This window comes from Cucumis melo, chromosome 4, assembly GCF_025177605.1.
Source record: "Cucumis melo cultivar AY chromosome 4, USDA_Cmelo_AY_1.0, whole genome shotgun sequence".
Classification (NCBI taxonomy): Eukaryota; Viridiplantae; Streptophyta; class Magnoliopsida; order Cucurbitales; family Cucurbitaceae; genus Cucumis; species Cucumis melo.
The window spans coordinates 13,337,285-13,362,844 of NC_066860.1; the positions used below are offsets into that span (position 1 = coordinate 13,337,285).

A 25,560-nucleotide genomic window follows, 5' to 3' on the forward strand; every position below is an offset into this window, starting at 1 on the left:
ATCGCATAAGAGCTACGCTAGAGGAGCTCATCTGATGAGAACAAATATTAGGTGAGGAGCTTTATCAATACGTGATGACAGTTCATTAAAAGACAAGAATAGTAGTTCGGGATAATGTGACTTGACAATGGCAACTTTCAACGCTGACATGATCAGAAGAATAGAAGTTTCTCGCCAAAATTGCCTATATAAAGTCTCCTTCTACCTCAAGAAAATGAGGCCGGCTGTGTGAAAAGTCATATGTTGATGTCCGGCCAAGGTTTTCTTTTCCGGTCAACCTGCGAGTGAGAGCTTGGAGTTTGAATGGAGGGAAGCCATCTCCCATTTCTCTTAACTTGTAAACATTCTCCGTTCTCTTTTCTTCCCATATTTGTATTCTTTGTAATATATGTTGTTCATATTGTACAATGGACGAAGGCCTACATTTTTTAATATATTGCATGTTTATGCCTTTTCAATATGTCATGTCTGTACTATTCACTTGTCAATGTGTTATTCGTAGTTTAGAAGTTCAACTTATAAATCTTATTGCGTTAGTTGAGTTGTAGTCATCACTTGGCCAGTATTTATCGACAACTACCCGAGAGAACAAGTAGCAAGGATATGGCTAACGCGCGTAAGGAGGTGTTTGGAGACAAACTTAACATTGGCGAGATAGCTTCCATCATTTGTATCCCAAAAGGAGAACAAGTGTAAGGTTAGGCGTCGAGAGGTTGTTGTCCTTAAACGCGAAGTGCTATATGTTTTATAAGAATACTTCTTGATATATCTTGCATAACTAGGTTGAGTCATTTGTACCCCGATAGGAAGACAAGTATGGTGTTTAAAGACTCGGAGAAGAGCTTGCCTTAATTAGAGACTAGTTATGAAAGCTATATCGCATCAAGACCTTCATGGCCTAATCGTCTAGTCATACATAAACATTCCTTCACTCATTCTTAATACAAGTTAGTTCGCATCTCCAGTTCGCACCCATCTAATCCACCTTTTACAGATCCTCCACTGTAGATAAGTAGTTATAGTTAAACATACATTTCATCATATTGTATAGATAATTATTTTATACCTCTTGAATAATAAGTAAATCCTAGAACTAACCTTTAATATCAATTCCCTGTGTTCAACTCTAAATCATTCAAATAAACCTATTGTTTCAATTATACTTGGGCAAGAAATAGGAAAACTTGAGATCAACGAGGACTTAGATTTCATGCAATAAAGAGATACATCGTGAGTAATTCACACACAATGACCATGATCGATGACTTATTGCATAGAATCAATTATGCGTATAACTAACCTTGGGTCCTGGGTAATAACTACAATCTCTTCACTACCACAAATACCATACAACACTAGGCATATAAATAGGTAGCTAGCATACTTCTGCATGATCCATGAGCCCGACCTAGTTTGCCATGAAAGCTAGAATAGACAAAAGATATTTCGCCGTTCTATGCCACTTACTTAGGACAACCGCTGGATTTGCGTCGACAAAAATCATCAATGTCGAGAAGATGGTGGTCATGTTTCTGCAAGTACTGGCGACGACGTGAAGAATTGAGTGATCCAAAGGGATTTTGTGCGGTCCGGTGTGACAATAACTCAATATTTCAACCTAGTCTTGTTGGTTGTGTTACGCTCGCATGACAGTGTGACAAACACATGGACAATCGCCGATGAAGGTGGTTTGAGGTTGGCTTTTATATATAGTTGTTATTTCAACGTCTCCCAATTGCAATCTACTGATTTGTCATTTTTTGTACACTGCAGAATTACCTTGGTGCATTAGACGACACATACATAAAAGTAAATGTAATGGCAACTGATCGCTCGAGATATAGAATGCGAAACGGCGAAGTTGTCATAAAGTTCCTAGGAGTATGTGATACAAAAGGAGATTGTGTTCATTTTAGTCGGTTGAGAAGGATCTGCAGCTGACTCATGCATCCTTCGAAATGTTATTTCAAGACCAAATGACTTGAAGATTCCGAAGGATAACTACACACACATACATCATTTGAACAATATTTTAAACTTCCTCAATTACAACATTTAACACGTCTAATATCCAAACAGTGTATTACTACCTATGCGACGGGGGTACCCCAACATTGAGGGTTTTTCGGCTCCTTACACAGGACAAAGATACCACCTACAAGAGTGGCGTGGAGGAGGAAATGCACCTACAACATCGAAAGAGTTCTTCAACATGAAACATTCTTCTACACAAAATGTTATTGAAAGAGCTTTCAGTCCTTTGAAGGATCGATGGACAATCCTTCGAGGAAAGTCCTACTACCTGGTCCAAGTTCAATGTTGCACGATACCGGTATGTGGTCTACTACACAACCTCATCAATAGAGAGATAACGAACGTCGATATATTGGAAGATATCATGCAATAACTACACGTGATGACATTCACTACATTGAAACCTCGAAAGAATAGAGTCAGTAGAGGGATAAGCTAGCCGAAGAAATGTTCAGTAAATGGGAGTTGCGTAATTAGTAGTACCCCTAGTGTAGCAGTAGTACCGTTTTACGTTTATTTGTTAAATATGGTCAGTTTACTACATTTTTTCGTACGTTTTAAAATTTCTTATAAATGTATCTATGTACCTACGAATTAAATGAAACACTAAAAAATCACTTAAAGCGTAATGTATTATGTTGGATGTGTTTATGGCTTTTATAACTCATTTGATTAACATGTTTATGTTTATTTTCTAGTATCACAAGTTTGTCACAGACCCTTAAACATTTATGGATGAAAGAGGAGGACTCCACCTTGGTAGAGTGCTTGGTGGAGTTGGTCTTGATCGATGACTAGAAGTTAGACAACGAAACCATTAGATCGGGTACCTGGCAAAGCTACAGAGAATGATTGTAGGATGTAACATCTAAGGGACCCCGACTATTGATTGTCGGATAAATACCCTAAAGAGAACGTTCTAGGCCATATCATAAATGTGGGACCTATCATGCACTGGGTTTGGTTGGAACGATGAAGTGAAGTGCATCATCGCTGAGAAGGAATTATTCAAACTTGGGTGAAGGTAGGCAATTTATTTTTTGTCAACTCGTATTCGTTTATAATATAAAATAAAAATGAAAATTTATTTAAACATTTCCATTGAGCCATCCTATCACCAAGAGCCTCATAAACAAATTATTTCCTTATTACGATGACTTGTGCTACATGTTCAAGAAATATTGTGGTACGAGAGCACACACGAAGACATTATCCGATGTGGGGTCGAATGTCCCTAGAGGGTACGAGGGATTTTCCACTGATGATCGCAGTGATATGGAGATCCCTATGATTTATAGTCAGGGCTAGACATATCGTCTGAAGATATCATAGGCACACGACCTGGTCCCTAAAGTGAAGGTAGGACTGTTTCAAGCAGATTTAAGAGGAAGCGGAGAGGCCAGATGGCTGAAACTGTAGAAATCATTCATAATGCAATGGAATATGCGAATGACCATTTGAAGGCTATTGTAGAATAGTCGAAATTATAATGTCAAGATAAGCGTGCCTCCCGTGCAAAAGTCGTGAGACAGTTGTAGGAAATCCCTGAACTGAGTACTTGCGATAAGGAGCCCTTATGCCGATAATAATGTGCAATGTCAACGACATTAAAGCATTCTTGGAGGTACCCAACGGGCTTAAATTGGACTATTGCACGGTCATTCTCGAAGATAACACTTGAGTGATTGTCCTTTCCTTCGTTTGTCCCGTCTGTCTGCTGCTTCATCTACTTGAATGTATTTTCCGTAATTTCGACGTCTATTGTAACAAACTATTGAATGAACGATTTGGTTTATTAATGAAGTTATGTTTGGGAAAATGCGTATTTGAAATGTCTTTTGCATTGCTTTACTACCAAAGTTAGGAATAGTATCGATGTATGCTTCAATTAGAATGACGCATAATGACCTAAATTGATGTTGTAAGCAGTATGTCGGGATAGGTCGAAATTTGATGGAATAAGTCTCGTATGTAAGCAATTTTAACAATAGTGATTTGTGTTTACATGTTTATAAGTTACATGTGTACGCCAAAAAAAAGTGGTGATACGTGACAATTTAATAACAAATTTATGGAATGAATGTCATGATTAAGAAAAAAATTAAGAAAAATGATTATAAGAAGAATATTGCATCTAATGACAAATATATATGCATGGAAAAATAGATTAGTGCAAACACAAGAGCGCAACTTAAATTATTGATATGAACGTTCAAGTTAGGAAGCTTCCTTAATTCAATGTACAATATATACACTTAAAAAAACATTAAACATATTGATGGATGCTAAATTTATTGAACGAATACCATAAGTAAGATTATTTATGAAATATTTGGATCTACAATATATATTTTAGAAAGAAAAAAAAATCCAAAACCCAGATTGTAATAGTCTCCACCCCAAACACAGATTATGATAGTCCGCACCTCAAACATAGGCTATCATAACACAGACCATCATACTCCTTGCCCCAAACATAGGTTATCATACCCACTACCTACCATACTTCTTCTCCTAAATGCATACTATCTTAACACTACCTATTATACTTCTTCCCCCAAACGCATACTATCATAACACTACTTATCATACTCCTTCCCTCAAATGCATACTATCATAACACTACCTATCATATTCCTTCCCCCAAACGCAGACTATTATAACACTAGGACTATTATATTACTAGGACTATCATAATATTACGACTATCATAAATCATTCCTCGCCCCAAATGTCCCCTTACGATTTTTTTAGGTGGGTTTCCACTTTGTTGACTATGCTAAAATTAGGCTCTTGATGTTGAAAGTGTGAAGGTTGAACACAATGATGTTGCCATATTCGTGGTTTTTTCATCACATGTGCAATTACATAAGGATTTCTAAGTACTTGGATCAACTCAATTGTAGGGCCTTAGAACCCATCTCAAGGTTTGCACAATCTTAGTGGGAAATGGAAATGTTGATGCAATGTGTATTTTTCATCTAGCTGCATAATCAATTTTACTTGACTAACTTTTGGTAATTTGGCATACCCAGATGAAAAATGTTGGCATACCCAAATGAGAAGAACTGTTAGTAGGCTTTCTTTGACACACTGATATAGTGAAGTTTGGGAATTCTAATTGAGACATAAAAGATTTGTGTAAATCTAATAATAAGGTGGTTGTAATAGCTTCATGAATGGCTTCTTCTACGAAATACTATAGTATATTTCATTTTAGTAAAAACATACTTCTATTGTTCAATTTTTACTTAGCAAGATTAATGTTAAATAACATGTTGAAAGAAAAATTATTTACGCGATAACATTACGCGATAGGCGATGATATGCGATAAGGACCGAGCTATATGATTGATAGTTTTGAGAGTCCTACGAGATAAAGTTATCAAAATTTTTAAATTATGTTATATTGATCATGACTACTCGGTAATGCTAGCTATGCGAGATAGTTATATGAGATGTTAAAAGATCTCATCACATACGTTGACACCTTAGGCAAGATGGTCAAGCAAGATGAGATATAATAAATGACATGATCCTTATTACATAATTAAAGAATCAGATATTTTATCACCGCTTTACATTTAATTCTCAACATAATCTTCCCATTAACGATAAAAGTTTTCATAATTAAATCTTCATATTTATTTACAAACGACCTTATTTTGTCTCCGCATTATAAAAACCCATTTCATTCCTCATTTTGTAGATGAGAAAAAAAGACATACATAAAACATATACTTTGATTTCTCTTCCAAAAATCTTGTTTCAGTGTTCTGGGCAACAAAGTGTCTATTTTGAATGTTGAAAATTTCGATTAGTTTTAGTGCAAAACTAATTGAAGAACGAGGTTCTTTTATCCTTGCAACGACGAGGCAACAAATCTATTTGCACAAAAAAGCAGAGTCGTGAAACGTCTTAAAGAGAGAGAGATCCACGACTCAGCCCTTTTAACAAGTTTTTGTTCTTGCAGTTTGCGTTTGGCATTTTGACCAGCCGATTTAACTAGGAGTTCTGACCACTGGGCGTTTTGGTCATATGGCGAGGTGATCAGTAAGCAAGATCAGTTGGCGAGGTGATAAGCGAAGGTATGACATTTGACGATCAATTTCAAGTTGCTGTTATTATTGACAAATTGTTTCATTTGTGGAAAGATTTCAAGAATACTTGAGGCATAAAACCAATAAGTTCTCGCTAGAAAGTCTCATAACGCGTCTAAGGATAGAGGAGGAGGTGAGAAAACATGATCAAATGGAGGAAGTAAACGCAATTCCCAAGAAAAAGTCTACCGTAGTTTTGAAATCGAATCTGAAGCCAAAAGGGAACAAGATGAAACGCGGATGCAATAAATAGAATAACTCGTAGAAACCCCACTCCAGAAGTACGATACAAGTAGTTTGTTATAACTGTAATAAAACTGGGCATATAACTAGCAATTGTAGAAACAGGAATGGTCCTGCTAATGTGATTGGGGGGTCTAAAGGTTGGTGGTTAGACACTGGTATATCTCGCCATGTCTATCACGACCTTAGCTTATTTAGAAAATATAATGAGACTTGGGATAAGAAAATCCTTCTAGGAGATCATCACACAACTAAGGTGGTTGGCGTTGGAGAAGTAGAACTGAAATTCACATCTGGCAAGATGCTTATGCTGAAGGAAGTTCTGCATACTCCTGAAATTCGAAAGAATTTGGTCTTCAGATATCTCATCAACAAGGCTGGCTTCACACAAACCATAGGATCAGATTTGTTTACTTTAACTAAAAATAATGTATTTGTGGGAAAGGGTTACACTACTGATGGCATGTTTAAATTGAATTTGGAATGAATAAGAAATTATCTTTTACTTACATGTTGTCTACTTTTAATGTTTGGCATGCTAAACTCTGTCATGTTAATAGAAGACTAATTAACAACATGAGTAGGTTGGATCTTGTTCTTAAGTTATCTTTGCATGAATTTGAGAAATGTGCATGTTGTAGTCAAGTTAAGATAACAAAGACTTCTCATAAATTTGTAACTAGGATAACAGAGCCTTTAGAATTAATTCATTTTGATTTATGTGAATTTGATGACACGTTAACTAGGAACAATAAAAGGTATGTTATAATCTTTATAGATGATTGTTCCGACTGCACATTTATTTACCTACTTAAGAATAAAAGTGATGCTTTTGACATGTTCAAGGTGTTTGTAAATGAAATAGAGAATCAGTTTAACAAAATAATTAAGAGACTTCATAGTGATAGAGGAACTGAATATGATTCAATTGCTTTCAATGAGTTTTATAACTCAAAAGGAATAATATACAAAACAGTTGAACCTTATTCTCTTAAAATGAATGAAAAAGTTGAAAGGAAGAATAGAACTTAAATTGAGTTAGTAATTGCTATCTTACTTGAATCAGAAGCAACACTGTCTTGGTAGGGTGAAATAATTAAAACAGTTAACTATGTCCTTAATAGGATTCCCAAATCAAACAGTAAAACTTCACCATATGAAGCCCTTAAGAATAAAACACCAAACCTGCGTTATCTTATAACATAGGGATATCTAGCCTATGTTAGAATACCTTATCCAAAATGAAGAAAACTAGCATGTATAGCCTATGAATGTGTCTTCATAGGATACGTTGAAAACAGTAAAGCCTATAGGTTCTATGACTTAGAAAACAAGGTAATCATAGAACCAAATGCCGTAGATTTTTTCGAGGATAGATTTCCTTTTAAATCTAGAAATAGTGGGGGCTTAAATAGTTAAACTAGTAGGGGCTTAAGTTCAAGCAGTCTACCTTCAGTTAGAATCCAAACCCAAGATAAGGAAGTAGATCTTGAACCTATAGAAGAAGTAAGAGAGCTAGAACCATAAAACACTTTGAAGAAGACTTCGAAATGTATAACATAGAAGATCCAAAAGATTTAATAGAAGCGTTTTCCTCAGTAGATGTCAACTTATGGCAAGAAGCTATCAATGATGAAATGGACTCTCTTGAATCTAATAGGACTTGACACCTAGTTGACCTACCCCCTGGCTGCAAACATGGGTTTTGAGGAAGAAACTCAAACCTGATAGATCAACAGATAAGTATAAGGCTAGACAAGTATCAAAAGGTTTTAGGCAGGGAAAACATAGATTTATTCGACACCTTCTCCCCAGTCACTAGAATCACCTCAATTAGAGTGCTAATTTCTATAGCTGCCCGGAACAATCTATTAATACATCATATGAATATTAAGACTACCTTCCTAAATGGTGATTTAAAAGAAGAGATCTATATGGAACAATCGAAAGGTTTCATAGTTTATGGTCAAGAATCTAAAGTTTGTAAATTAGATAATTCCCTATATGGCCTAAAACAAGCTATTAAGCAATGACACGAAAAATTTGACAATCAAATCATGTCTAAAGGGTTTAAAGTAAATGAGAGTGACAAATGTATCTACTATAAGATTGAAGATAGGTTGTGTACTATCATATGCTTATATGTAGATGATATGTAATCATTGGATCAAACTTACACACTTACACATCATAAACGATGTAAAATCAATGTTGAAAGAAAATTTTGACATGAAAGACTTATAAGGAGAAGCTAATTTAATCCTAGGCATCAAAATTACTAGAACTGAAAAAGACATTTCCTTAGTTCAATCTCATTACATAGAAAAGATCATAAAGAAGTACAACTACTTTGACAACAATCAGCTTGTACACCTTATGATTCCAGTGTAAAATTGTTCAAAAACATTGGCAGCAGTGTTAATCAATCTAAATATGCGAGCATTGTAGGAAGTCTGAGATATGCAGATGACTGCACGATGCCAGACATAACATATGTACTAGGTTTACTATGTAAGTTTATGAGCAGACCTAGTCTAGAACACTGAAATGCTATAGAAAGAATAATGAGATATCTTAAGAAAACTCAAAACCTAGGATTACATTATCAAAAGTTTCCCGCTATGCTTGAAGGTTAGAGTGATGTTGATTGGAACTCCCTCTTAGATGACTCAAATGCTACAACTGGCTATATTTTTAACAAAGTAAGAGGAGCTGTTGTTTGAAAATTTAAAAAACAGATAATCTTAGACTAGTTAATGATGAAGTCAGAAATGATTACACTAGCTACTGCTAGTGAAGAAGCAAGTTGTCTTCGAAGCTTGCTATCAGAGATTTCCACATAGGAAAGACTGGTACCAGCCATACTAATCCATTATGATAATATTACAGGTATCGCGAAAGTTTAAAACCGTTATTACAATGGTAAGAGATGACAAATACATCATAAGCATAGTACCATTAGAGAATTTATCACCATTGGTGCATTGATAATGGATTATGTACAGTATGATGACAACTTGGCTGATCCTTTGATGAAAGGACTAGTAAGAGAGAAGGTTTTTAAAACTTTAGAAAGAATGAGACTCAAGCCTATAGAAAATTGAATTACTTGTAAAGTAAACCCAACTTGAAAGACTGAAGATTCCAAGAAACAAGTTCAATGGGTAATAAATGATCACAAATAATAGGACGAGAATCATGCTAAAATAACTAGGAGTTCCATTCTTATGATTGAGTAATTAGCATGACATCCTGAAGCGTATGAGAAGGTTGAACTTTGTTCTTAATGAATTCTATACTTGATATAAAGTAGGGTACCTAGCTATAGGAGTACTCTTGATAGATTCACCTTTGTGGATATGGAAGTGAGGGCTGCTTCCTATGGAATCCTAGGCAAATTCCTAGAGTGTTCACTAAACTGGAATATACGTGCAAGGCCGTAAAACACAAGCTATTTTAGAACTTCACTCGAATAATGCTATGTGTGCAATTGTGTAGAAGTAAAGTTCAAAATTATGAGTTACTTTAAACACTCTAAACTATTGTCACTACGTAAAGGTTTAAGTCATTAGACACCTTTACTTAAACACAACATTATAGAGATAAACATTACTCGATGAAAATGTTTTTAAAAATTTTCAAGTGGGGGACTAATAGTAAAAAAATTTCAAGTGGGGGATTATTGAATGATATATTCCTTACGCGATTTACAACAACACAACATATTGAAGCCATTATAAAGCTGGGCCTTGGGGTATTAGTGTGTTGTGCACATTTTTCACTTAAATGAGCCAAATGGTGTTGAAGGGTATAATTTCACCAAACTTACTCTTCAAGAGTTTAGTTTTAGGGACTTGAAGTTTAAATGCAGTTTGTTATATATAGAGAGTTCGAAAGAGAGGTTAGAGAGAAGTTAGAAGAAGAAAATAACAAGTGGGAGAAGAGAGTGAATTTGTTGTGTGAAAGAAAAGGGGAAATTTCATTCAAGGGTAAATTAAAGTTTTCACTCATATTTTGTCATATTAGTCTATTTTCTCCCAATCAACCCTAAAACCCCGAATTTTTTTTAATAATGCATTTTAAAAAAATAATGTCAAAAATAGGATAGAAGGCAACCTATTGACAAAAATAGAGTGATTTTGTGGAAGTCGTGTACCCCGTACACGACTTTGCTTGAAAATCGCAGACGGGGTCCACGACTTCAATGCGTGGACCCCACTCCCTTCATTTTAAATTTAAAGATATTCAATATATATTTATTTATTCAATATTTAATTACGTGGACCCCACACGTATTAAAATATATATTTATCTATTTATTATTTAATACGTGGACCCCACAAGTTATTTATTTTTAAATTTAAAGATGTTATATATATATATATGTGCGTGTGTGTGTGTGTTATTTAATATATATATATATATATATATATATATATATATATTATATTTGTACGGCGAGGCGAGGAGGAAATCGAAAGGAGATTGCGTGGAGGACGGCGACGAGCGACGGGGTAGGAAAATGGAGACGACGACGATTGAATCAGGGTAGGGTGGACGACGGTGGCGTATGGGAATTTATCGTTCGTCGACCCAAGTGGGAAAATGGAGACAGATGAGGAGAAGATGACGGGGTAGAGTGGAGGACGGCGAGGAGAAGATAACGGAGTAGGGTGCGGCGACGGGGTAGGTTCCGGCGTCTTCTTCCCACGATGATTGAATCGGAGGATTAGAAATTAAAAAAAAAAAAACCAAAGGCATCTTCTCCATTTTCCTACCCGTCTTCTCCATTTTCCCGATCTCTTTTCGATTTCTTCCTCGCCTCAATCACCGCACAATTATATATATATATATATATATATATATATATATAATATCTTTAAATTTAAAAATAAATAACTTGTGGGGCCCACGTAATAAATAATAAATAGATAAATATATATTTAATACGTGTGGGGCCCACATGTTAAATATTGAATAAATAAATATATATTGAATATCTTTAAATTTAAAATGGAGGGAGTGGGGTCCACACATTGAAGTCGTGGACCCCATCTACGATTTCCAAGCAAACTCGTGTATGGGGTACACGACTTCCACAAAATCACTCTATTTTTGTCAATAATTTGTCTTCTACCCTATTTTTGACATTATTTTTTTTAAAATGCATTATTAAAAAAAAGATTCCTAAAACCGCACAACCCCTAAAATGAACTATATTTGACAATTTCATCAAAAAATTAGTTCAATATATACTCCTAAATTTTAAAGTTGTATCAACTTAAAACCTAAATCATTAATTTTATGCATTTAAACCTTGAACTTTTATGAATGTATCAATTTAAACTCTTAGTTGTGATTTTTTATAGACATACTTGAGACCTATAATTTTATCAATTAAAATTTTAATTTTACATAAGCGAATCAATTAAATTACAATTTCTTTGAAAATGTTATCCATTCATATTATAATTGTCCATTAAGTCTACCCATGTATATAAGAATTAATGCAATGGTGATTTTTAACTATAATGCTAATAAAATTCTAAATCAATTGCCTTATAATAATGGGAAATTGTATTGGGTGGCACAATAAAAATCCAATTTAGCAATATTAGCACTAATATTTTCAATTTTGCAAATATAGCAACTTTTTAATTTTGGTTGATATTTCTTATTTTATTCTTTTTATTATTCCAAAATTACCCTTCTTTGGTGTTTTCTCTTCCTCTTTCATTTTTCTTTATTGTTTTCCTTCATTTTTGGTTTTCTTCTTCTCTTCTCTGTCGTTCTTCTTCACCATTTCTCCTATTCACCTACTTTTGATCTTCTCCTCGTCTTCTTCTACCTCTTCTCCTCCATTCTTCTCCACCGTCCTTCTCTTCTCTCTTCAGTTTCGTTCTTTTAGATTTCTCCCTTTTCGTCGATTTTTTTTTATCATCTTCTCCTATTCTCCTCATTCTTTCTTCAGGGAAAACAAGAATTATGTATATATTTCTTTCCCTTTTTTGAAGCCCTAATATTATTTATGTGAATTGCTCATATATTATTTATTAAAATTAGGGCTACGATTAGTTCTTTCTCATCTCTTTTATTTGTTCTTTTATTTGTTCCTAATATCTTTTATCAAAAGGAACTTCGTAGATCAGTTTGGTTTTATTTAGTTACGTTCGGTTCTATTTTTTTTATTTGTATCAGTTTTTTATATCAACGGTATGATATCCTTATATTATATGTATTAGTTGACTGATATACTTACTACGTGTTTTTTATTTTCCCAAAATTGTTGCAGTTCATTATAGTTATGGTTAAATTGGTAGTAATTATTTTTCAGAGTGGTCAATGAGATGAGCAACATTACTACGTGGATTACAAAACAAATTGTGTTTTGGTTAAAGGAGTGATATCATCATTTGATTCTTTTGTGAACTTGATTCATACTGAAATTCAGGTTGAGTCATGTATTGAACTTTTATTTTTAATTTGTTGATTATAGGCGATAATGATGTTCAACGTGTTATTAAGATTGTAAACATACCATAATAATTGTATCGACAATACATAAAGTGTATCATGCTTAGTGCATCAGGTGTATTTAATTAATTGAGTGTATCAACAGTTTCACAAGTGTATCAACAACATATCAAGTGTTTCAATCTAATAATATGTATCAATGAAGTTTAGCAAGTGATTAAGTGTATTACATCTATCAAATGTATTAACAAACAAACAAGTGTATCAACGATATATAAAGTGTATCATTCTTAGTGCATCAAGTGTATCAATAGTTGAGCAAGTGTATAAACAACATATCAAGTGTTTCAAACTAATAATATGTATCAACGAAGTTTAGCAAGTGATTAAGTGTATTAAATCTATCAAGTGTATCAGCAAACAATAACAAGTGTATCAACGATATATAACGTGTATCAATGATATATAAAGTGTATCATTCTTAGTGCATCAAAGTGTATTTAATTGATTGAGTATATCAACAACATATCAAATGTATCAAACTAATAATATGTATCAATGAAGTTTAGCAAGTGATTAAGTGTATTAAATCTATTGAGTGTATCGAGAAACAATAACAAGTGTATCAACGATATATAAATTGTATCATTCTTAGTGTTTCAAGTGTATTTAATTGATGGAGTGTATCAACAACATATCAAGTGTTTTAAACTAATAATATGTATCAGTGAAGTATTAGAGAGTAAAAAAAAGTGTACCAGCAATACATCAAATGAGGTGTATCAACAATATATATTGGTGCATCAACGGTATATATTAGTGTATCAACCGTATATATTGGTGTATCGACCATATATATTGGTATCAGTAATGACTGAAGGGTAGCTTCGTAATTTCGTATTTTTAAAATGCGGGTTGGGCTTCAATTTTGCTATTTTTGCAAATGTAAAATTGATGTGATATGAGCCTAATTTATGATACTATAATTGCATATTTGCAAGAGCCCCTATAATAATCTACAAATTTAACTGAAAAATTAAATAGTTTGCACAATATTTTTAGGGATATTTTCATAAATATAACAAACACCAAAATATTTACGACTTGAGAAACAAAATTAAAAAGCTCATGAAGCCATCTATTTTTTTAAAAAAATATTTCAGATTTGCTATTCCTTTTCATCTTCTTTCTTCTGCAATTATTCTTTTCTTTTCCATCGTCTTTTCTTCTTTTTTTTTTTTGCAGTTTTTCTTTTATTTCTTTTCAAACTGTTATTTGGTTCAAGATCGTATACCAAATATAAAATATCTATTTTTTTTTTATTTTTTTCAAACTTGTATTTGGTTATTCAAGATTGTGTACCAAATATAAAAGATTTTCAAAAAAAATTGTTGAGATATTAGGTAGCCATCTAAACAATCGTTTACCAAAAATAGCAAAATCTAAATGATTGTGTACCAAAGAATCTTGAAAAAAATTGTTTAGATTTGGGTAGCCAAATCTAAACTCTACCCAAATCTAAACATTCGCGTAACAAATCTAAACGATCGTGTCCCAAAAAATCTTAAAAAAAAACGTTTAGACTTGACTACCTAAATCCTTGATCGTATACAAAAAAATAGCAAAATCTAAACGATTGTGTGCCAAAGAATCTAAAAAAAATTGCCCAAATCTAAGCGAAAAATATCTAAATCTAAACGATTGTGTAGCAAAGGAATCTTGAAAAAAAGACCGTTTAGATCTGGGTAACCATATCTAAACAATCGTGTAGCCAAATCTAAATGATTTTGGTACAAGATCGTGTATCAAATATATTAAGCGCGAGTGCTAATTAATTGCATGTTGACGGAGACATTTTTTGTATTTTCCATGGTGGGCTTGTAAGCTTTTTTCTTTTTCGAAATTGTTCTATATAGTGTAAATATTTTGATGCTTTGTTATATTTTTTTAAAAACCCCCATATTTTTAAGGAAAATTATCAAAAATAGTAACATGGACAAAATATTTATGATGTAGAGAAATGTCTAAATATATTTGTTTTTGGAGAATTTACATAAATGTAACAAAATCCAAAAATATTTACATCCCGTATAACAAAAACAAAATCACATAAAGCCACCATTTTATTTTTCATAAATTTCATATTTGTCCTTAAATATTGTGGACGATTTGTCATTTCTCTTTCTTATTTTTCTTTACGATTTATTCATCTTCTTTGCGATTTCTTCATCTCCTCTTTCAGATTTTTTTCTTCTAATTTTAACGATTTATTCTTCTATTTAAATCTCTTATTTCATCTTAATCATTTTCGGTAAGATTCTTTGAAGCTATTCAATGATTGTTTCAATATTCTTCTTCATCTTCCTCATATCCGAGAATATGAATATCATTTAAATATCATTTAAATTATCAACACGATCGTTTACTGTGGTCAACATGATCATTTAAATTTGAAGTGATCTTTTTTTCCATCGTTTAAAAATAACTACATGATCATGTATCGTGATCTAAACAATCATTTACCATAGTCAATACGGTCGTTTAGCATGGTCAACACAATTGTTAGATTTGAAGTTTTTAACAATTATTTACATTAGACTACACGATTGCCTACCATAATCAACACAATCGTTTTTTATGATCAGCATAATCGTTTGTCATGGTCAACACGATCGTTTAAATTTGACATCTTTTCCCCATCGTTAAAGAAAGAACACACGATTGTAGATCATTCGTTTAGACAATATTACAATATTGTTTAAAAGAAGATTACTTGTGCATTCGTGTGTTTGATTAATCGATTGTTAACTGGGGTATTTTTGATATTTTTCATTGTGAGCCTATAAGATTTTTTTTGTTTTCAAAATTGTTCTATACACCGTAAATGTTTTATTGACTTGTTATATTTTTTAAAAAACCTCTTTACTTTTTGTAGTAATTTTTTATAAAGCCTAGATAATTTGTTAATTGTTTCTTTTGTTTTATTTTTGAAAAATCCCATATTTTCAAATGTAATATACTTATAAGTTGAATTGAAATGGTTCATGTTAAATTTCCGATTTTTTCTTCTTTTAATATTCTAGATATGATTATAAAAAGGGTAATTATAATATGTAGCAATTTTTAGAATAATTATTAAGTATGTAGCAATATTTTTAAAAAATTGCAAATATAGCAAAGTCTATCAGCGATAGAGTCTATCGTTATGGTTTATCAGTGATAGACCAATATTTGCTTGTTGGTCTATCAGTGATAGACTTCTATCATTGATAGATTTTGACAAAATTTGTTATATTTGCAATTTTTTTTAAAATATTGCTATATACTTAATTATTTTGAATATAATTGGTACATTTGCAATTATCCCATTATATTATAAAAACTAATACTTTAGCATCTTCACATCTATGAAAGGTACAAAAGTTTGGAACAAAGGAAAAAAGAAATAATTAGTTCCTAAAGAGGAAATTTGTTGGAACATTTGTTTCTTTCCAATTTGCCAGCAGCAGGGCCAAACATCATAATCTCCCTACGTGTTTCGAATTGGATAGAAATTGGGACTCACAATCCTTTTGGGATGTGAAATCCCATCTTTTTTCTTCTTTTTTCTCTCTCTCCTCTTTGTTTATTTATTGCGGTATTAATCACACTTCGTTGCCGGAGCTCAGTCTAACACCACCGGGGAAGAAATCTCAAGCTCAACAAGAACCATTAATGGAGGATACAGAAAGTACATCTCACCCTTTATTGAGAAGACGAAGAACAGACCTCAACCATGACTTCTCTTCTTCTCAAATGGAAGCCATGGCTGCCTTCTGTGAAGCCCTCATTCCCCCTTTGCCTCTTTTTAGTGAAACCCCACTTGACCAATTTCTTCTTTCATTCTACCAATCCTCTGCTTTTCAAGCTCCAATCCCAGATGAGGTTATATTCTTACTTCGAATTCCTTTTAAGCTTTTATTCTTTCCTGTACTGAGAACTTGTTTGTTTGTTTGTTCATATGGGCTTTTAGTGTCTAAAATCAGAATAGTAAATACAAAACACAAGACTCCCAAGAATCTCCCCTCCCGCCCAGATATTATTGATCAGAGGTTAAAACCTATTACAATATTCAGATCATTTCTTCTCATGTTCTATCACTTATTTATCAGCTATGGTAGCTATCTTAGGAAAAAATAAATTACATCTGTCACACTATATTCTGTATCCTATACATTGCTAAATATAGAATAAAATTGAGTATGTGATATTCTCTTCCTTCTCTAGGATGATTGCGGTATTCCTTCCATCTCTGAAAAGATACACATCGCTGCATATGCCAATACTCCCCCTCAAGTTGGTATGTAAGCGTCTTGCATACCTAACTTGTCAATTATGCTGGTGAACGTTTTGCTCATGACAGCCTTCGTTAATATGTCTGCGAGTTGCTCCCCTGATCTCACATGCACCATCTGAATGACATTTGATTCCAGTTTCTCCTTTATAAAATGTCGATCTATCTCCACATGTTTAGTTCTGTCATGCTGTACCGGGTTGTGAGAGATATCAATCGCAGGTCGACTGTCACAATATAAGTCCATTGCCTGAGTAGGTGCGAATCCCAATTCTCCGAGTAACCTCCTCAACCACAATAATTCACATATTCCCTTCGCAACTCCTCTGAATTCAGCTTCTGCACTAGAGAGTGCTACAACACTTTGTTTCTTACTTCTCCAAGTTACTAGATTACCTCCGACAAAGGTAAAGTAACCTGCTGTGGACCTTCTATCACTTACACTCCCTGCCCAATCAGCATCAGTGAAACCTGAAACATCAAGGTGTCCATTCTTCTTGAAAGTTATACCCTTGCCTGGGCATCCCTTCAGATATCGTATTATTCGCATGACTGCGTCCATGTGGTCTTCACTTGGGTTGTGCATAAACTGACTTACCACACTAACCCCATAGGCTATATCCGGCCTTGTATGTGCTAGATAGATCAACTTTCCTACCAACCTTTGGTACCTCTCTTTGTTAGCTGGTACTTGGTCTGGAAATTCTCCTAATTTAACCCCTTGAACTACAGGTGTATCAGCTGGTCTACAGTCCAGCATTCCAATCTCTGCGAGTAGATCCAAAATGTATTTTCTTTGAGATAATACAATACCTTGTTTTGATCGCATTACCTCAATTCCAAGAAAATACTTCAATCCTCCCAAATTCTTCATCTCGAATTCACCTGAGAGTTTCTTTTCCAGAGTTGCAATTTCTTGTGTGTCATTTCCCGTCACTATCATGTCATCGACATAAATGATTAAGGCTGTCAACTTCTCCTGGTTTCTTTTCAGGAACAATGTGTGGTCAGAGTCACATTGTTTGAATCCGTAGCTTTGCATTGCTCTACAAAATCTGCCGAACCAGGCACGTGGGGATTGCTTCAATCCGTACAGCGCTTTGTTCAATTTACACACCATCGGCTTGGCATTTGTACTTTTGTATCCTGGGGGTTGCTCCATGTACACTTCTTCTTTCAGCTCTCCATGTAAAAAAGCATTCTTCACATCAAATTGGTGCAAAGGCCAGTCTAAATTAGCTGCAAGAGACAACAAAACTCGAATGGTATTTAGTTTAGCTACGGGTGAGAAAGTTTCTTGAAAATCTATACCCTGTGTTTGTGTATACCCTTTCGCAACCAGTCTCGCTTTGTATCTGTCAATCTCCCCATTAGCATTGTACTTAATTGAAAACACCCATCTGCACCCTACAGGTATTTTCCCTTGTGGTAGTTCCACCAAAGTCCAAGTTTTGTTGTTATATAATGCACTCATTTCAGCTTCCATAGCTTGTGACCAATTCGGATCAGATTTTGCCTCATCTACATTTTCTGGTATCTTACAGGACAATAAGTTCTCATTAAACCTTTTTACAGGTCCAGATAAAGATTTGGTATCTACGAAATTTGCAATGGGGTATTTGCTCTTTTTATGCCTATCTTCATCTGGTTCATACCGTTTAGGTGGTATACCCCTATTGCATCTGACTGGTAACGTATACTTAGAGGTAGGAAGACTTACCTGAAGCTGATCCTCAGGAGACATTGGGCCTTGTGGTTCTTCATTGGGTTGTATCACTTCTTCATTTTCACTTTCCATTCCAAAGACTGCTCTGTTTTTGTTTCTAGAGTACATTTCTAGTGGTTTATTTCCATCCGTAGCCCCATTACCATCTCCATCCGATTCATCAGTTCCATTACCATTTCCATCTGATTTATCAGTACCAGAAACGCCATCCTGGCCATACTGTTCACAACCAGGGGTCCATCCCTGAAAACTTAATAAATCCTTGTTCTTCCATACATCGGATTCACTACTGTTCTCCCCCTGATCCGATTGTATGGTGGGTTTAAAGAATGCCTCATGTTCCATGAACGTAACATCCATCGTAACGTACCATTTTCGAGAGTCTACATCAAAGCACTTATACCCTTTTTGATTCTGCCCAAAACCGAGAAACACACACCGTACAGCATAAGGTGAAAGTTTTGAGCGTTGTGTTTTTGGTACGTGGACATATGCAACACACCCGAATATTTTTGGTGTCAGACTAAGAACCGATGGAATGGAGTGATGCTTTTCTAATGTTTTTAGAGGAGTTTGGAAATTATTGATCTTTGTGGGTAATCGATTTAATACATATACCGCCATAAGGATTGATTTATCCCAGAATTTTGTCGGAACATGATATTCAAACAACAGTGCTCGTGACATTTCCAAGATGTGTCTATTTTTCCGTTCGGCGACCCCATTTTGTTGCGGTGTCCCTACACACGAGGTCTCATGTACAATTCCCATTTGAACAAAGAAATCTTTAAGTACTTTTCCAATGAACTCCCCGCCGTTATCACTCCGAAAAAATTTAATCCCTTTTCCAAACTGTGTTTTAATCATGGTATAAAAATTTTTAAAAACACTTGGCACTTCATCTTTACTCTTTAACAGGTAAACCCATGTCATTCTTGTACAGTCATCGATAAATAACACAAACCATTTATTTCCATCTATAGAGCTTACAGGAGCGGGTCCCCACACGTCTGAGTGAATCAAATCAAAAGGACTATTACTTTTATTTGAACTTGGTGCATACGACACACGATGACTCTTTGCTTTTATGCAAGTATCACAATTAAACACAGTAAGATTGTTATTCTTGAATAAATGAGGCAGAAGTTTCTTCATATACCCAAGAGAAGGATGACCCAAACGTCGGTGCCATGTCCAAATTTTATTCTGCACTTCCGTTTGATCAACCACTAAACTTGCTCTTCCAGCTTTAAGATCTTCAAGATGATACAACCCATCTCTTTCAATACCACGCCCAATGATCTCCTTCGTGAGGATGTCCTGGATTATAAAATAGTCAGAATACATCTTTACCACACAATTTCTGTCCTTTGTCAATTTACTGACTGACATTAGCCTCGTAGCCAGAGATGGTACTACCAGTACATTTGATAAGTTTAACTGAGAGGTTACTTTAATACTTCCTGCACATTTCACTGGATAGGAGATTCCGTTAGCATTTAATATCTCAGTTTTCTTTGTAACACACTCAGCAGTAAGATCAGTTTTAGTGAATGTCATGTGATCAGATGCACCGGAATCAACTATCCATGTACTGTTATCATTAGACAAGTTGGAGGAGAGAAAGATTATACCTTCACTTGGAGAATCATCACCATTCTTACCCGATACTGCAATGGAGACCTTGCCTCTTTTTGCCTCAGCTTGCTTCTTTTTCAACTCCTTGTACCAATCTGGGTACCCATGGATTTTAAAACAGGTGTCTTTACTATGGCCTTTGCCGCCACAGTGGGTGCACTTGAGAACTGCTTCAGTTTTGTTGTATCGTGTTGTAAAGTGTACAACACCTTGATTAGAACTGGATTCCTTTCCCTGTACCTGCGATGACAGAGACAGTGGATCTCCTGGAACCGAGTTGTTACTGTTCCCATGGGTTGAGTTAGTACTGATGTGAGGAACACCAGCAACCTGTTTTGCACCTTGCACAATCATTGCCGCTGAGTTAGACAAATCCGTGCTCTTGCCAACCATAACAGATTGACGCACATCTTCACGACGCACATGTCCATACGTCTCTTCAACAGTTGGTAATGGTGTCATCCTAAGGATCTCGGCCCGAATGCCATCGAATCTGTCCTCAAGACCCCCAAGGAAAATATACACCTTTCTATCTTGCTCTACTCTGTTATATTTCTCAATATCTATGGGACAGGTCATAGGGTTTGGTTTTCTAAACTCAATCTCCTTCCAAAGTCCTTGTAGAGTATAGAAATAATCTTCTAGTGTACCGGTTTGTTTTAACCCATAAACCTTTACTTCAAGATCATAGATCTGGGTGTTGTCATTACCATCAAAAAATGTTAATTTGATGCTATCCCATACCTCCTTGGCAGTAGAAAACCGTATGAAATTCCCAATCAAATTAGGGTCAAGGGAGCTGAGAATCCAACCTTTTACCATGGAGTTGTCAGACATCCATCGCTTGTAGCCTGTGTCATTAGACGCAGGTTGAGTTCGTTCGCCATTGATATGGCCGAGTTTGTCCTTAGATGCAAGGAGCACCTCCACCATTTGCGACCATACACCATAGTTACGGCCGTTGAACACTATCGTCATTGGTGGTAGCCCTCCCTCAGGTCCTGTGGCTGGACCAAGCGGCGGTTGAAAGTTTCGAAACATCGCCTTGGTTAATTTCTCGGTGAGATCTTCAATGAACTTGGACGACACAGTATTGCCATCCACAATGAGTTGCTGGTTATTCGTCTCTTCTGCCATGGTTATCGTTTAGAGAGAGGAACGGATATGGTTCGAACTTGGCTCTGATACCATGTCTAAAATCAGAATAGTAAATACAAAACACAAGACTCCCAAGAATCTCCCCTCCCGCCCAGATATTATTGATCAGAGGTTAAAACCTATTACAATATTCAGATCATTTCTTCTCATGTTCTATCACTTATTTATCAGCTATGGTAGCTATCTTAGGAAAAAATAAATTACATCTGTCACACTATATTCTGTATCCTATACATTGCTAAATATAGAATAAAATTGAGTATGTGATATTCTCTTCCTTCTCTAGGATGATTGCGGTATTCCTTCCATCTCTGAAAAGATACACATCGCTGCATATGCCAATATTTAGGTAGCTGACCTATTGGTGGAGAGGGCTAATCCAAAAGCTGTGTTTCTTGTGAAATTGGTTCTGAGACTTCTCTCTTTTAGAATTGGGACATTGTTGCTTTGTGGGAATGTTTGTTTTGATTGGAGATGGCCTTTCTTTCTTAAATTTTCTGAGATTTCTTTGGAGAAGAGAGAACAGATTCTCAAGAATTGGTCTATGGCTCACCACAAGTATACTGTACTTTTGAGAATGACTTTCATGATTATTAAAATTTTCTGCTGCTTCAAATTCTTCTCCAGGGTAACTTTTTCTTTCTATTGTACTCTCAGGTTTCTTTTTACTGTACTTTTGTTTTGGTGTTCATATTCAACATTGCTTTAGAATATTCTGGTATGATTGTTACTTTAACATTTCTTCTGTTCTATTATTGGTAGGAGTAACAACTTGCTTTAGTAACACCTTGTCCTGTATGTTAATGCTTTCGTTTTTAGTTTGAATTTCCTTTTTTTCTCTCTTTTTTTTTTCTTCTCTAGAAAACTGTGTATAAATACTACTTCCATCATCCATAAGTTTCTTATTTCTGATGTAGAAAGTTTTCATAATGTTGAAGACTAAGCTTGTTTTCTTTAATGTTTCCTCAAGAAGTGTGAAAACTGCAGTAAGGAAATTAAAAGAAACAAGCACAATTTTCGAACAGTAAGACAAAATAAAAAAAATAATAAAACAAAAAAACGAAAAGTGCGAAGGTGTTATCCAAGGGGGCCTTACTCATTTCTTTTCCAGTTGGTCCCTTCACTATTTGTTTTCATCTATATAGGCATTTATAGGATTCCTCTTTTTCAATATTTAGAAGTTAAGTACCAACATGAAAGTTCTGTTGGTACCGACTCTTGAGTACTATTATACAGAGGATTCTTTTCTGTTTTGTGTCAGATCGATGAGGGAACTAAAAACGTTGCATGGAAAGCGATGGGCTATGAAGTAGACACCCGAAAACAGTTGAATCATACCCAAAAAGAGCGGCCTCTTGAAAGGGGAATGATAGAAACTGGCAATGAAGATGATTCCACTCTTTTCCGGTCTCTTTCACAGAAAGGCCTTGAAGTAATTGAAGATAAAAAACATGGTAATGCCTATAAGATCAAATGTGATGTTGTGATTGTTGGCTCGGGTTGTGGTGGCGGAGTTGCTGCTGCGGTTCTTGCAAAATCGGGTTTGAAAGTAGTCGTTCTCGAGAAAGGGAACTACTTCGTGGCTGAAGATTATTCTTCCCTAGAAGGTCCATCCATGAATGAACTATATGAATCAGGTGGACTCAAGTCAACTCTCGATGGGAAGGTTATGCTGTTGGCTGGAACTACTGTGGGTGGAGGCTCTGCTATAAACTGGTCTGCATCAATTAGAACTCCAAAATCCGTTCTCGATGAATGGTCTACTGATCATAAAATTCCTTTGTACGGGAGCATCGATTACCAATTGGCAATGGATGCAGTGTGTGATAGAATTGGAGTGACGAGGGGATGTCGGGTAGAAAGCTTTCAAAATCAAGTTCTTCGAAAAGGCTGTGAGAATCTTGGTTTGAAAGTCGACTCGGTTTCCAGAAATTCCTCAGAAGATCATTATTGTGGCTCTTGCTGTTATGGGTGTAGAGTTGGTGACAAGAAAGGGACCGATACTACTTGGCTTGTTGATGCTGTTAAATGTGGTGCAGTGATCCTCACAGGCTGCCATGCTGACAAGTTCATTTTGGAGAACACAAATAACACAAGTAAAAAAAAGAAATGCATAGGAGTGATTGCAACTCCGCTAAGCAAAAACGTCACGAAAAAACTCCATATCGAGGCGAAAGCAACAATCTCTGCTTGTGGTTCTCTCCTGACACCCCCTTTACTTATTGCGAGCGGATTGCGTAATAAAAACATAGGCACCAATCTTCATTTGCATCCAGTTTCTTTGGTTTGGGGGTACTTCCCCGAAGAACTATCCGATTTTAAGGGTAAAATATACGAGGGAGGGCTCATTACTTACCTTCACAATGTAGTCTCAAAATATTCCAATAGCCATGCCATAATTGAAACCCCTGCAGTTGGACCAGCCTCATTTGCTGCACTGTTTCCGTGGACTTCTGGACGCGAAATGAAAGATGCAATGGTGAAGTACTCTCGAACCGCTCACCTTTTTGCTTTGGTAAGAGACCAAGGTGCAGGAGAAATAAAGGTAAAGGCCAACGTCAAGTACCGACTCAACCAAACCGATAAAGAGAATCTAAAAATTGGTTTGAGGCAAGCATTGAGAATCTTGATTGCAGCAGGAGCAACTGAGATTGGCACCTATAGAAGTGATGGCCAAAGAATCAGATGTCAAGGTACAAAGAAGGAAGACTTGGAGGAGTTCCTCGACTCGGTTGAGGCAGTCGGTGGACCGTGGTCGAGGCAAAAGTACTGGACCATGTACTGCTCAGCACATCAGATGAGCAGCTGCAGAATGGGAAGCACAAAGGAAGAAGGAGCAGTGGATGAAAATGGTGAAAGTTGGGAAGCAGAAGGTTTATTTGTATGTGATGGAAGTGTGTTACCAACAGCAGTTGGAGTGAATCCAATGATCACAATTCAATCCACAGCCTATTGCATCTCAAAGAAAATTGCAGAATCTTTGAACAACTAGAGAACAAACTTCATGATGGTGTGTTTCTAGTTCTTCAATTAGTATTTATTAGAATAATAAAAATAAAGAAAAGGAAAAGTTCTTTATTTAGTTCAATCCGTTCTTCTAGGAAGGCTTTTGTCACTTATCAGCGAAAATGAAAATGAAAATGAAAATAAATGTGATATCAAATATTTAAATTTCAGTTCAAGAATATGTTTTAGAGGTCAGTAAATATGTTTGTGTGAGATGAGTTATGTTGACAACGGCTATAACTAATTATTGGTTAGAACAAAATAACCAATTGTTGGTTATAACTAATTGTTGATATTTTATTTGTTCAATATTTTTTTTTATTTTTAATCACCTTTTTCTCTTTTAAGGAATTAGTAATTCCTGTATAAATACTCTTGCATAGGTAAGCTCAAGCAAAGAGTGGAGCAATTTTTATGATTTACATTGGCACAAAAACTACTTAACATTGTTTGATAATTCTTGATATTAGATATTTAACTCCCATTAGAGAATAATATCATACTCTATTGATGACCTTTCAATATTTGCGCTTCTCGATTACGGTTAAGCTAAACTCATTTTATCTATTATAATCGTTGTCGGGTCGTTGTTGTTTTTATTATTATTTAATACATACTACTAATAATGAAAATTAAAACTATTTATAAAATATGGTAAAGTCTATTCAATTTTTTACCGTCTATTTAATTTTTTATTTATATTTTGTTAATAGTTTTAATAATTTTTCTATTCTTTATAAAATATTTTTATCAGTTTAATTATTTGGTATCCAAAAGAATATATGTTATTTAATTGAATTCAAGAAAAGGCTGAAGAAGTTTTGTGTTTAATTAGTGAAAGAATGCAT

At 34.9% G+C, this 25,560-nt stretch overlaps 1 protein-coding gene across 1 annotated transcript; it reads left to right on the plus strand.

Moving 5' to 3' along the window:
• Nucleotides 1-16,334: 16,334 nt before the first annotated feature.
• Nucleotides 16,335-24,888, plus strand: LOC103489850 (long-chain-alcohol oxidase FAO2-like). The gene is made up of 3 exons (XM_008449169.3): nt 16,335-16,775; nt 22,056-22,334; nt 22,968-24,888. The coding sequence occupies exons 1-3, from the start codon at nt 16,566-16,568 to the stop codon at nt 24,696-24,698; spliced, it is 2,220 nt and encodes a 739-aa protein (XP_008447391.3). The 5' UTR covers nt 16,335-16,565; the 3' UTR covers nt 24,699-24,888.
• Nucleotides 24,889-25,560: the final 672 nt, after the last annotated feature.

Bases quoted from the DNA above. Each gene is read 5' to 3' on its own strand.
- LOC103489850 (XM_008449169.3), top strand. From the start codon at position 16,566: ATGGAGGATACAGAAAGTACATCTCACCCTTTATTGAGAAGACGAAGA. The intron at 16,776-22,055 runs GTTATATTCTTA...GCCAATATTTAG, and splicing joins AAGCTCCAATCCCAGATGAG to GTAGCTGACCTATTGGTGGA. The intron at 22,335-22,967 runs GTAACTTTTTCT...GTTTTGTGTCAG, and splicing joins GCTTCAAATTCTTCTCCAGG to ATCGATGAGGGAACTAAAAA.